Source organism: Populus euphratica, unplaced genomic scaffold (assembly GCF_000495115.2).
Source record: "Populus euphratica unplaced genomic scaffold, PopEup_1.0 scaffold1.1, whole genome shotgun sequence".
Classification (NCBI taxonomy): Eukaryota; Viridiplantae; Streptophyta; class Magnoliopsida; order Malpighiales; family Salicaceae; genus Populus; species Populus euphratica.
Window position 1 is genome coordinate 7,458,134 of NW_011499845.1, and position 12,511 is coordinate 7,470,644.

At 33.9% G+C, this 12,511-nt stretch overlaps 1 protein-coding gene across 1 annotated transcript; it reads right to left on the reverse strand.

Annotated features, from left to right (window-relative positions):
- Positions 1–920: 920 nt before the first annotated feature.
- Positions 921–4,862, reverse strand: PSKR1 (phytosulfokin receptor 1). Its single transcript, XM_011027020.1, has 2 exons — positions 1,297–4,862; positions 921–1,169 (listed from the first exon to the last, which is right to left on the reverse strand). Exon 1 carries the CDS (start codon positions 4,400–4,402, stop codon positions 1,325–1,327), a length of 3,078 nt encoding a protein of 1,025 aa, XP_011025322.1. The 5' UTR covers positions 4,403–4,862; the 3' UTR covers positions 921–1,169; positions 1,297–1,324.
- Positions 4,863–12,511: the final 7,649 nt, after the last annotated feature.

Below are 12,511 nucleotides of genomic sequence, written 5' to 3' on the forward strand. Positions count from 1 at the left end.
TTGCAATGTAAAATAGTTATATATGGCCTATATATTTTTTAAATACGTTCAAAAAAAAATAATCCTACCCGCATAACAATGTAAACTAGTGATTATCCAAATTATTAGCTATTCCTACAAAGTCCCCTGTTTAAAAACAAGATTCGAAAAGGAGATTTGATTGTTTTCTTTGGAAAAGACTGATGAAACCATTGACTCTCTGACTTTGCAACCAGGCTCTAAAATGAACTCTACCCTGTTAAACCACTAACGAATTACAACACCTTAGTTTCTGACGCAAGAAACAAGTATTTAATTACTGAAAATACAAAGTTTTCTTCACAGTTTATTTGATATACTAGAAGGGCAAACGGCAACGTGATTTATGAAATAGAAAGGCAATAATGACTACTTGTCAACCTTTATTTCCATTAAACTATGGCAGTTCTCTGGCCGAAATTTTCAAGTCAAGAAATACTTATCAAGCAGCCAACCTTTAAATGTAAAAACCCCAAGCCAAAAGGTCAATAGCATTGAAAGGCAAAAACGCGGTGACATCCAAAGGAGGCTGCACGGCACTGAAGCACAAAAAAGAAAGCATTGTATGGATCAGAGATGAACAGAACGATTCTTCAGCGTTCACATGGAAGCTAATGAAGTTCACCAAACTCTTGGAATTTGCAATCAGTATATGTTCTTCTAGTTTTTTACTTTACTCTTTTCAAAGAACTGCAACACTCGCGTTTTTTTTTTATACACAATTTTCTTCATGGATTTTATAGTAAGGATCTGATCTTTTCAAGGAAATAATAGACCAGTCCTCTTTGCAGCTACAACTGGCTTATTTGTGTGCTTCTAGGGTGGTCTCTAAACAAAAAGGGGAGCTAAATAACGTTGACAAACACAGAATAATTTTAACCAAAAGGCCCAGAATTTCATCGTGCAACTGATAAACATAGTTAGCCATGATGATTAGCATAGATAGACATAATAAGTGAACAAACTCATTCTACATCAGTGATGAACCACCATCGCAAAGAAAATGTGGCAGAAACTTTATTTTGTGCACGTCTGAGAATTAACAATTATCTCTACAAAGAACTGAATTCCAACGCAAAGACTTCAAATATAGCTATTTTAACTTGCCTTGGTTAGATCCCTACCTCTCCTCCACCCTGAATAGCAGCAAACTGTGAGAACCCAAGCATGTGGTTAATATTTACAGAAGGATCATCAACTCATACCAAAAACACCAATGTGATGGGTTGTGATGGACTTTCTATTTTGTGTACAACGAATATATCTAGCTGCACAAACCAGAGTCTCAATCAAATAGATAGGAAAGCTAGGTGTTGGTGTCGATGTTGTCAAGCCAAGAAACCAACTGCTCTGTTGAAGGCCTTAGCTTTGGGTATTCGCTCAAGCAAAGGCATGCAATCTCGAGAACTCGTTGCAACTCCTTATCATTCTGCTTGTCATAAATGAATGGATCAAACACCTCGCTTTCTCTATTTTCCTTCTTCATCTCAATCACCCAAGAGATCAGATCCCGTGATCCTTTTGGTTTGCACATATCCATGGGCCTTTTCCCGGTAAGAAGCTCCAAAAGAACAACCCCAAAACTATACACATCCCCCATGTAAGTAGCCACTGCAGCCTGGCCATATTCAGGAGGAATGTAGCCTAATGTCCCCACAAGATCAGTTGTGACATGGGTAGCATAAGGAAATATGAGCCTAGCAAGACCAAAATCAGCTAAATGAGCTACAAAATTCTCATCTAAAAGGATGTTACTGGACTTTATATCCCGGTGAACGATATGTGGCTCGCATGCTTGATGCAAATATGCAAGCCCCCTTGCAGCCCCTTGAGCAATTTGGAGCCTTGTATCCCAATCAAGTGAGGATGGCCCGTCGACTTTTTCATGCAACCAATAATCCAAACTGCTGTTTTCCATGTAAGAGTATATTAAGAGTTTGTCATTTTTTAACATGCAAAAGCCTTGGAGATGCACAAGATTTGGATGCTGAGCTCTTGACAGGGCTTCAACTTCAGCATGGAATTCCCTGTCCATTTGACCAGAGTCACCAGAGAGACGTTTAATCGCAAGCTTCCTACCATCAGGGAGGGTAGCTCTGTAAACTAGACCAAAACCCCCGCAGCCAATGATATTCGCCTGGTCAAAGTTGTTGGTGAACTTCAAAAGGTCCTCCAAGGAGAGATCTTTATAGCTCTCCTTATTTTGAAGCAGAACCACTAACCTTGATCCGAATTCTTCTAATTCTTTGTCATTTGTGTCAGCATCCACCTTTTCAGGATCAACCTCGCCTCTGCTATGTGCTCGCAGCACAATCATGATCATGAGGGTAAGAAGGAAAGCTGTACCAAAAACAATCCCAACAGCCATTCCAGTGATAACAACTTTGTTTCTTCCTGTTTTTCCGGATGCTTCAGTTGGAACCTGATCGGATCTTGGGCAAGGAGGAGTACCATGCTCGCCACAAAGATGATTCCCTTCAAAGCTTGAGTTTGGGAAGGTCATAAACTGACTTCCAGTAGGGATCTTCCCATGGAGCTGATTGTATGCAACACTAAACTTGGACAGAAAACTGAGATTTACCAAGGACCAGGGTATGGTCCCAGAAAGATTGTTATGGGACAAATCCAAAGTTTCCAAGCTGCTCATCCCTGATAACTCACTTGGTATAGGTCCGGACAAATTGTTAGAACTCAAGTCAAAAACATGGAGCTTTTTCAAATTCCCGAATTCTGGCCAAATTCGTCCAGTGAGGAAGTTGTCACTGAGCGCCAAAGTAGATGGAAAGCTCCAGACCTGATTATACTGCAACCCCCTTCCACTTTCATTCCTTCTCAGGAAAAATGGGAAATCCGGTGAAGGCTCCTCGATTGAGATACTCCTGTTGATGAGGCTTGGCAATTCAGTCAAGTTCTTTGGAATCTCGCCAGTGAATGAATTGTTTGATAAGTCCAAGTAAAAGAGATTTACAAAACCACCAAACCAGGAAGGAATGGACCCAGTTAAGCGGTTCCATGACAAATCCACCAACTGCAATTTGGAGCTGCCGATCAACCATTGGGGTATTGACCCTGTGAGTTTACAATTAGCCATAACAAGAACCTTCAAGTTCTCAAAGTGAAGCACAGGATTATCGGGCAATGCTTCACCATGGAAGTTCAAGGTGAGGACCAAGGTCGTTAAATTCTTGCATTGCTGAAGGATTTGAAGGGCAGATGAAAGATTGGCAATGCTGCAGTTTGACAAGGAAAGGAAGGAGAGGCCTTGGAAACGCTGGAAGCTTTCTGGGATTTGTCCAGTAAACTTGTTCCGGGCAAGATTAATATTCTTCAAATTCTTACAAGAAGGAAGATTAACAGGCACGGGCCCACTAAAATTATTAGTAGCTAAATCAAGAGATGACAAATTAGTCAAGGCAGAACAATTCAGATCAATAATGCCTCCAAGTGAATTGTTCCTCAAATTAAGCAAATTGAGAGATGGAGAATTTGCCAAGGAGTGGGGTATGGTGCCAACAAAATCATTAGAATGGCCTAGGAAAAAATTGAACTTTGATAAGCTATGAAAAACATCTGGAATTGTACCTGAAAAACTATTGGATGAAATGTCTAAACGTTCAAGGCTACGGAGTTTACCAATACCAGTACTCAAATTCCCAGAAAGCTTGTTATCTTGGAGACCCAAAAGCTTCAATTTCTGAAGCTGAAAGATATCCTCACTTATACCACCAGTGAGGTTATTCATGCCAAGACAAAGGTGCTCCAAGTTAGAGCAATTCCCTAATCCAGGTGAAAGAATACCAGAGAAGTAGTTGACTGCCAAAACAAGAGCCTGGATTCCAGAAGAGTTTTGGCAGATATGGGTAGGAAGCGAGCCATTTAGAAAATTTGAGGAAATGTCAAGGAAAATGATCGAGGGAAGATTGATACTTTGTGGGATTGAGCCAGTGAAGTCATTGGAACTCAAGTCTAGAACCTCTAGTTTTGGCAAATGGAACAGCGAGAAAGGAAGTGAATCTTTGAGGAAATTGTGGGAGAGATTGAGGGTTCTAAGCTGATGCAGGCTGCCTATTGATTCCACAAGTTCGCCAGTCAGTCTTCGCTTTGGGAGCTCTAACTTTGTCACTCTACCTGAATCGACAGAATCATTTACTAGACCAAGAGAAGAGGAAGGGTTGCAAGTGATGCCAAACCAGTTGCAGCAATCAGGAGATGATGAATTGGTATCACCCCAACCTTGAATGGGTAACTGCAAGCCTCTCATGAAATCCTGCAATGCCTTCAAGTCATCCTGGTTGCATGTCAGGTTCTGTGATTGCAGGACCTGAGCTCGAAACATTAAGAATCCAAGAACAAGAAAGAGAACCCATAAATCTTGGACCCCCATGGCAGTCAAAGAGAGAGAAGAAAGTTGCACAGAGATGGAAGACAGATTGAAGAGAGCGAGATAAGGTGTGAATGATGATACTAAGAGCCAGTGTAGCCATTGAAAGAAATGAAGACGAGTAAAGCACCCATTTTTTTTATGAAGGAGAAAGGAGCAGACAGAGAGAAGGGAGACGAAGATGGGTTTGTTTGTTTGGTATATCTATTGAGGAAACCTTTAAGAGAAAAGAAAGGAAAGGTAGAGCTGTCAGATGGAGAAATGAGGGATGGTGGGCTTTTGACTTCATCATACAAACACAGAAGCGGGCGTCTCTCTCCTTCTCTTGTCCAGTTGTTGCATACTTGCATTTATTTTATGTACAGAGAGAGAGAGATTTTTATTACAAGTCTTCTCTTTTGCTAGTGGAGAGAGAAACTTAGGTGGATGGGTTAAGAAGAATGCTCTTTTTTTATGTTTTTTTATGTTCAGTTTCTTCTCGGGTTATATGTCTTTGTTTTATAAGCTTTATTCAGCGTATAAAAATTTAATTCATGAAGATTCTCGCATGACCCGAAAGACCACTGTGTGCGTATTGAGCCGTTGGGTTGGGTCATCGGAGGGAGAGAGCGACCTTCTGTATCAGTACATGATTTGATGTTTCATATTTATTATTATCATTATTATTATAATAAAAGGAGAAAAAAAGGAATTACTTTATTTTTTAATATAAATATCTAAATTAATTTATGTAATATCTTAAGATTTTAAAGTTAATAATCAATCAAGTCTATAATAACTCTAAAATTTATAATACTTAAATTAGTAATTTTTAAAATATAAATTTAAAATTTAATTAGTTAAATTACACCTTTAAAATTTGATTAGAATATATTTATTATTAGTAGGAGGAGGAGGTTTTGAGGGTTTCGTGTATTCAACGACGCTGAAGGTGATCGATCTTATATCACACAGTCATGCATGTTGCAAAATATTCTAATTCTATTATACTTTATGGTGAAGTCAATACGGTGTATATGTACTAATATAATCTATTAATTAATTAATTGCATGCGACTATATCTTTCCTCTGAAGATCAAAATTTGCACACGAGACTACCCATCTTAACTAAAAGTCTACGAGGATGTATTCTAAGTATTTTTTTATTTAAAAATAAATTAAAAAATATTTTATTTATTTTTTAAAAAAAATTATATCAATATTTAAAAACATAAAAAATTAAATTAAATTTTTATAAAATATTATTGGAAATGAAATTACAAACCGCACGCTTAAAGGAGAAGTCCCTCTTCTTTTCTTTTCTTTTTTATAAATCTGTTTGGAGTAAGTTAAAAGTGTCACAATTGTTTTTTTTTTTTGATTTATGTGGGGTGTCCGGGTCAGCTTGCGCACACCACGACTAATTCCCACGACCCACTGAATATCCTGCAAACCCTGTAGGCATGTAAGACACCGCGGGGGTGACAGGTGTGCACGCTAGGGCTTGAATTTAGGTGCCTCTTCCACCACTAGGCTAAGTCCTAGTTTGCTCGTCACAGTTGTTTTTTTGATAAACCTCCTTGAAGTGTTCCACGGTCAAAGAAAAATTGAAAGTGCAAGTAGCCGTATTAAAATAAATGCTTCATACATTTTGAATTCTTTAACATCAATAATAGATTTCGAGGAGTTTGTTGCCAGGGAGGCCTCTATGTTTCTTGATTTTTCTGGATTTATATCTTGATAGCAACATTTAGGATTCGTTCCGAGAATATTTTTATTGTCAAACAAGAAAATATTTTTTTAAAAAAAAAAACCATGATGTTACACACATTGTATCGTTGTGTTTTAAATGACGTGGCAATTTCTTGGCAAGTTTAAAAGTACTTTTGGATAAATTGTTATTTATACTGTATTGGTTTAAATCAAGTCGTTGATAGATTACGCTCTTGATAATATATTTATTTGCAAATCAAATTGGACTAATGTTTTGATAATACTTTAAATTATATAAGATAACGGTTGTCGTAGTGTAAATCCTATTTGATGCTGGGACGACTGGCTGCGGACGACGAGATTGAATACGTGGATAGATCGAGGTGGCAGTCAAGGGGTAGGTGGCAACACGTGCACGAAAGTCTTCCAAACGGCGCCAGGGTGGCCATTATTAGTATTGTTATTCAACGAACAACGCAGCTAGGGAATGTAGCCTTCTCTTCTTCTTCTTCTTTAGCATTCTTTGAGAATTTTAAACGTACTTGTGAGAATACGATGACATCGATCTATGAAGGTACGAGAGGAGTGACAGAGAAATGAGATACGAGCGAAAAGGACTTCTTTGCTAGTTATTTAGGAGTAAAGGACTAAATTGAGACTTAAGAGAATACAAGGGCAGTGGCAGGAAACCTAAACTACGGGGATAGAAATACAAATTCATGAACTTATAGGACCGAAAATACAATTTATCCATGGAAACTTTACCTCCTAGCATTTAGCTGACGCACCGAATGTTTAAGCTACCTTTCTTTATACTGGATGGATTCTTCGGCCCATGTTTTATACTAGTTGGTGTTAAACATTTTTAAACGAGGGCACACCAATTTTTTTTATTGTTATTTTTTGTTTTTAAATTAACATGAGTTTATAGATCAACTTGCATATATCATGACTAATTTTACGAGCTCTAAAATTAACAATCATGTAAATTTCAAGTAATCATTATATGAATAATTAAGGACTCAAACCTTAATCATAAAAAAAGTAAATCCTTTAATTCTAAGTTCTTACCACTTGATCACCACCTAAATAATTGAAAGCACACTACTTTGATATACTTAATATACTGGTCAATGATAATTTTTCTCTGTATTAATTCTAAGATTTAAACTTGAAAAGTCAATGAAAATAACAAATCTCCTTAACCAAAAATATTAATTCATAGTAGAATAAAATAAAATAATAATTCTGAGATTTAAACTTGAGAAGTCAACAAAAACAACAAATCTCCATAACCAATCCCATTTGAGACTTAATAATACCTAGTGGGGGAAGTTACTCGATTAAAACTTCAGCCAGTTAAGATTTGTGATTGTTTTCTAACAATATTTAAACTAGTAACATTAACCTGTCGTGGTAGGTATACTTGACAAACATTGGTCATATATTTAAAAAGAAGAAAAAAAACGATTTGATTTTCCGAGAAATCTTATCGCTTCCTCGAGGCCTTGTAATTCATGGTCTATCACCCACCACGGGCCGAATATAGTGTGGGAATGGATATAAAAAGAAGAAAAATCAATCTTCGATGAACGTAAAATCTTTCTGGTTTTTTTTATTATGAAGATCTCCATCCCCACCACAGACACGCCTTTGAAAATTTGTGGTTGATCTAGGAAGGCAGTCCCGATTCCCTGTACAAATTAAAGTCTCGGTCGTATTAAACAAGCAGGTCTGCGCTTAATATATATATTATTGTATTCATGGGCGGGGGCATTCTGAGTGATAGGGGGGCTCCAGTTCGTGTTAAGATTTTATAATTAGTTTTATATAAAAAAATTTATAATTTATAATTAAATTATTAAAAGTTTTTGAAAATTTGTATGAATTCTTGTAATATATATTTTTATAAACTTACAAAGTTTAACTTATAAAATATTAATTTTAAAAAAAATCAAATAAAAAAAAAATTAAAAAAAAAAATTTAATTACTTTGTTGGTTGTTATTTTATCCTAGTTGAGGAGTTGTTACAATATCAATTTAGATTTTATTATAAATAAATTATATTTTATAAAATATTAAAAAATATAACTTTAATAATAATTTATTTTTATTTTTTACTTGAATGTAATATATTTTTTAAATTTATTTTTAAATATTTTAAATAATATATTTAAATTAAAACTTTACTATTAACTTCAAAAATTCATAAACATAAATTAATAATTATTTTTTAAAAAAAATTATATATTTATTTAATATTTATAGCTCCGCCTTTGATTGTACTGTATTGAATAATTTAGCGATACGCCGAAAAGTTGAGTGAAGTTCGGTAATGACGTCTAGCAGTCAAATGGAAACCGTAAGCCCACAAGGATCAGAAAATCCTGTACGAGCTTCGAATACAAGCCTGCCCGCGGATCTTGTGGGCAACGAATGCCGGCAGACTGGATTTGCTGAACTTGTCCAGAGCAGTCACGATGTGTATTTAGTTTAATATTCGGGCTGTGGGCTAGGGCTCGACTCACGGTAATATACAAAACCGATGTGATTTTGGTAAACAATTGGTTCGATATAAGACTCGAGTCCAGTAAGATTCTGGAGTGATACATCAGTGGGTTAACCCATCAAGGTTTTATAACTTTGCCTGTGGTCAAAACTTCGTAAATTCCAGGTCCTTCAATGGCAAATAATAATACGGGGAAAATAGATGCACGTCTAGATGGGACTCTCCTGCATATGACCATTCTAGAGATTTGCTTTGTTAGTGTAGTTGGAGTTGGATTGGGTATGACCACAGTTGTTCGAAGTTCAAACAATCTTCGAAAATAAAAATATATATATATATATAGAAAAATTTGACAAATTTGGAGTTGGATTTGCGTTTTTCAAGCATTTGATGAAGGTAGTGTTTATTTTGCGGTGTCATCTCGTTATTTAAAAAATAATAATTGTTTTTTCCTTAATTTTTTTATAATTTTTTTAAAAAATAAAAAATATATAATTTTAATATCATGCGCCTCCCTAGCAGGTTGCTTCCTCCGGAGAAACACTTCAAGAATAGACTACGATAAGTAACGCTGAGAACCTTGGGAGATGGTAGAAGGAATTTGATGGTGACGGATGACGTGTGGAGCCCGTGTTCAATCAACGGATAAAAACTCATGAAGAGTTCATGTTTGAATTTCGACACTGTCTCGGGATCCATGTGGTTAGTTCTATTCAAGACCGTATAATGCTTTCACCCGCTCCTTCAAATCTTAGATGTCCGTTGTCTCGTAATCTGCATGATCCGTGTAAAAAAAATCATGTCTGATTTGATTGATGGATAAAGTAAGATAAAAATAAAAACAAAAAAATAAGTACAAAACAAGGAAAAATAAAATCACCAAAGCATAGCATCCTCTTCCTCCTCTCCTGCTCGCCATCACCACCTGCAAACTAACTAACAACTGTTCCAATCAAACTATTAGCTATTCGAAAACCTAGAAAACAAAGAGTGACAAAGGAAACAAACACCAAGAATAGCAGTTGTTGCCTCTCTCTCAGGCCACATCAACAAAAATCTTTGAAGTGAACCAGTAGCGTTGAAATCCATGGCATTGACTGCTTGATGAGTTCTCCAGGCAAAATCAAGTGCACAAACACAAAAGACTCTTTTGTCAAACCAAATCAACGAAAAATTTCCAACTGACATCCCACCCCAAGATCCATCATCACATCCAGGAATACTTTCAAGACAAGAAAGATGTTTGTGTCGTGGGATCCAGAAATTGATTTTTTTCTTTTGAATTTTGTTTTGACTTCACGATTGTGAAATTTGTTTTTGCCTTGTTATCTGGGATTAGGAAAGGTTGGTTGGTGAGGTTCCACATGTGGGTGTGGTAGAAATTGGTGCTTGAAAGATGGTGGCGTCAGCTGCAACAAGAAGATGGTGTGATGCAAAAGCCATTGAAGAATCAATGTGGTGATTTTAGGGTTTGTGAAATTGGAAAGAAGTTGTGTTTTTTGGGTGGGTTCATGGTTGACTTGGATAAGATTGAAAGTTTCGGTTTCCAGTTTTTTCTTTTCCCTTCCTTTCTTGTTTGTCAGAGCAAAATTTAATTTTATGTTGCCACTTAAAAAACATGAATGATAAAACTTACGGTGTTTGGAAGTGCGGTCAGGTGTTTTTTTAAGATTTTGATTTTTTTTATTTTAGATTATTTTTTTATAATTTTAAATAATTTTAATATGTTAAACATTAAAAAAAATTAAAAAATTAAAAATATAGTTTTTATCACACTCTCATTCAGATTCTTAATTCAACACATTTATAAAGTTAAGAAATTTATTTGAATAAAATTAAATATAAAATTATTTAATTATAAAAATTATAATTTCAAACAATAAAAATCACCATTATTCAAAATTTTCCCTCTCCCCTACATTTTATCTCGAGGACAGGATAAGTTTTTATTTCTCCTTTTCTGATCATTTAATTATTTTCTGTCACTCTGTTCACTAATAGCCCACCCTCGAATTATTAACATACCAAAGATCATTAAAAATCAACTTTTACATTTTACATTTTTTTTTTGTAATAACTTACTTTTATGTTTTTAACCTCGTGTAAAAAATTGCTTGAAAGTAAAAATTTACAAGGAATTATTTTTGGCATATGACCTCAATTTCTAACGGGAAGTACACTTGGTAATGAACTTGGTTGAACTCAAAATCTCTATTCCATTTTTATATTTTAAAAATAGTAAAAATATATTTTTATTTTCAATTAATATTTTTAAATTATTTTTAAATTATTTTAATGCATTAATATCAAAGATAATTTTTAAAAAATAAAAAAATATTATTTTGGTGTATTTTTTAATTAAAAAATTCTTTAATCACAATCACACTTCCTTGAAAATGTGCAAGGCCGATTTCGTTGTATGAAATAATATTTACCAAATTAAACGTGATTATCACTACATATCTAAATATATTTTAAATTCAACCCTACCCAAGAAAACCCTGAATGTAACGTAATATAAACCTATCAAATTTATGTTTAGTCGAATCATGATTTTAGGTCTACGCTGCAATTTTTAACTGTAGCCATTCTGAGGAACAAAAAAACCCTTGTTTTTGTGGAAAACCACGGAGAAGAACTCCTAGTGGGCATTTTACAGATTGACATGTATTTTATGTTTTTGTGTAATATTCAATTATTTAATATGCCGTTTTATTTTTTTTATACGAGTTGATATAATTATATTTTTTATCATGAGAATTTTCTCGAGCTATATAAAAATATAGTTTTATTTTATTTTTAAATAAATTCTTTATCTCTTAAAAATTTAATAGTTGAGTAATTTAGAGACTTTCTATTTTTAAAACAATTCGAGCAGTCTTGAGTAATGTTTCCTTACACAACTCAAAGAAATTTTTGAGATGTAAAATATAATTTAACTAACTCGGATGAAAATAATTAATAAAATAATACATTAAAGAATCTGATGATACTTTATAAGAAAATGCCAAACATGATTAAAAATGTAAATATATTTTTAAATATAACTATAACCCAAGATAATTTCTTAAATATAAGATATAATTATATCAATTTAGATAAAAAAAAAATACAGAAAAATGTATCAAATAACTTGACAATACCTTACAAGAACATGGTAGAAGTGATTAAAAATATATTGGAAATTTGTTCGAACATGGAATAGATGGCGTTAAAATTAAAATTATCACATTCTCTTTGTAAAAAACCCAAGTCCAAGTACAAGTCCAAAACCAATGCCCTTGATGCCGATATTTGGGTCCTAAAAACCAAGTCTAAAAATAAATCATAAAGCCCAAAGTAAAAGTCCAGTTCTCTGATTAAAAGCCCAGTCTTCATACGCCATAGAATTTAAATGACACTTCGTCCATCTGGTTCTAAATTCGAAGTTTGCTCGATTTCCTCCGTTTTCTGCACCAACCTTCCGTGTCCCAGACATATTTTATAGTATATTACCTCGTGATTAGATTAATATTAACTTTTAAAAAAAATATAAAAAATATTTTAATAATATTATTAAATTTAATCACATGAGATAATTTTTAAACATTTATTTAATTTTTTTTGTAAGATTCAAGTAACATAAATTTACAACCATGTCATACTTAGGTACATAAGGTCTAACAATCGTATTATTATGTTAGACTCACGAGGTTTAAATGTACTTATAATTATTATGAAAACATATTTGTTTTATATTTTTATTTTGGTTTTTTAAATTATAAATATTTTTATTTTTTTATAGATATTTTTTTATCTTGGAACATTAACTACATGCATCCCTAAAATTTATTTATTGTTTTATTAATCTCTAATTTTAGAAAATAAATCATTTATAGAATTGTACAAATTAAAATAGTTAAATGAATA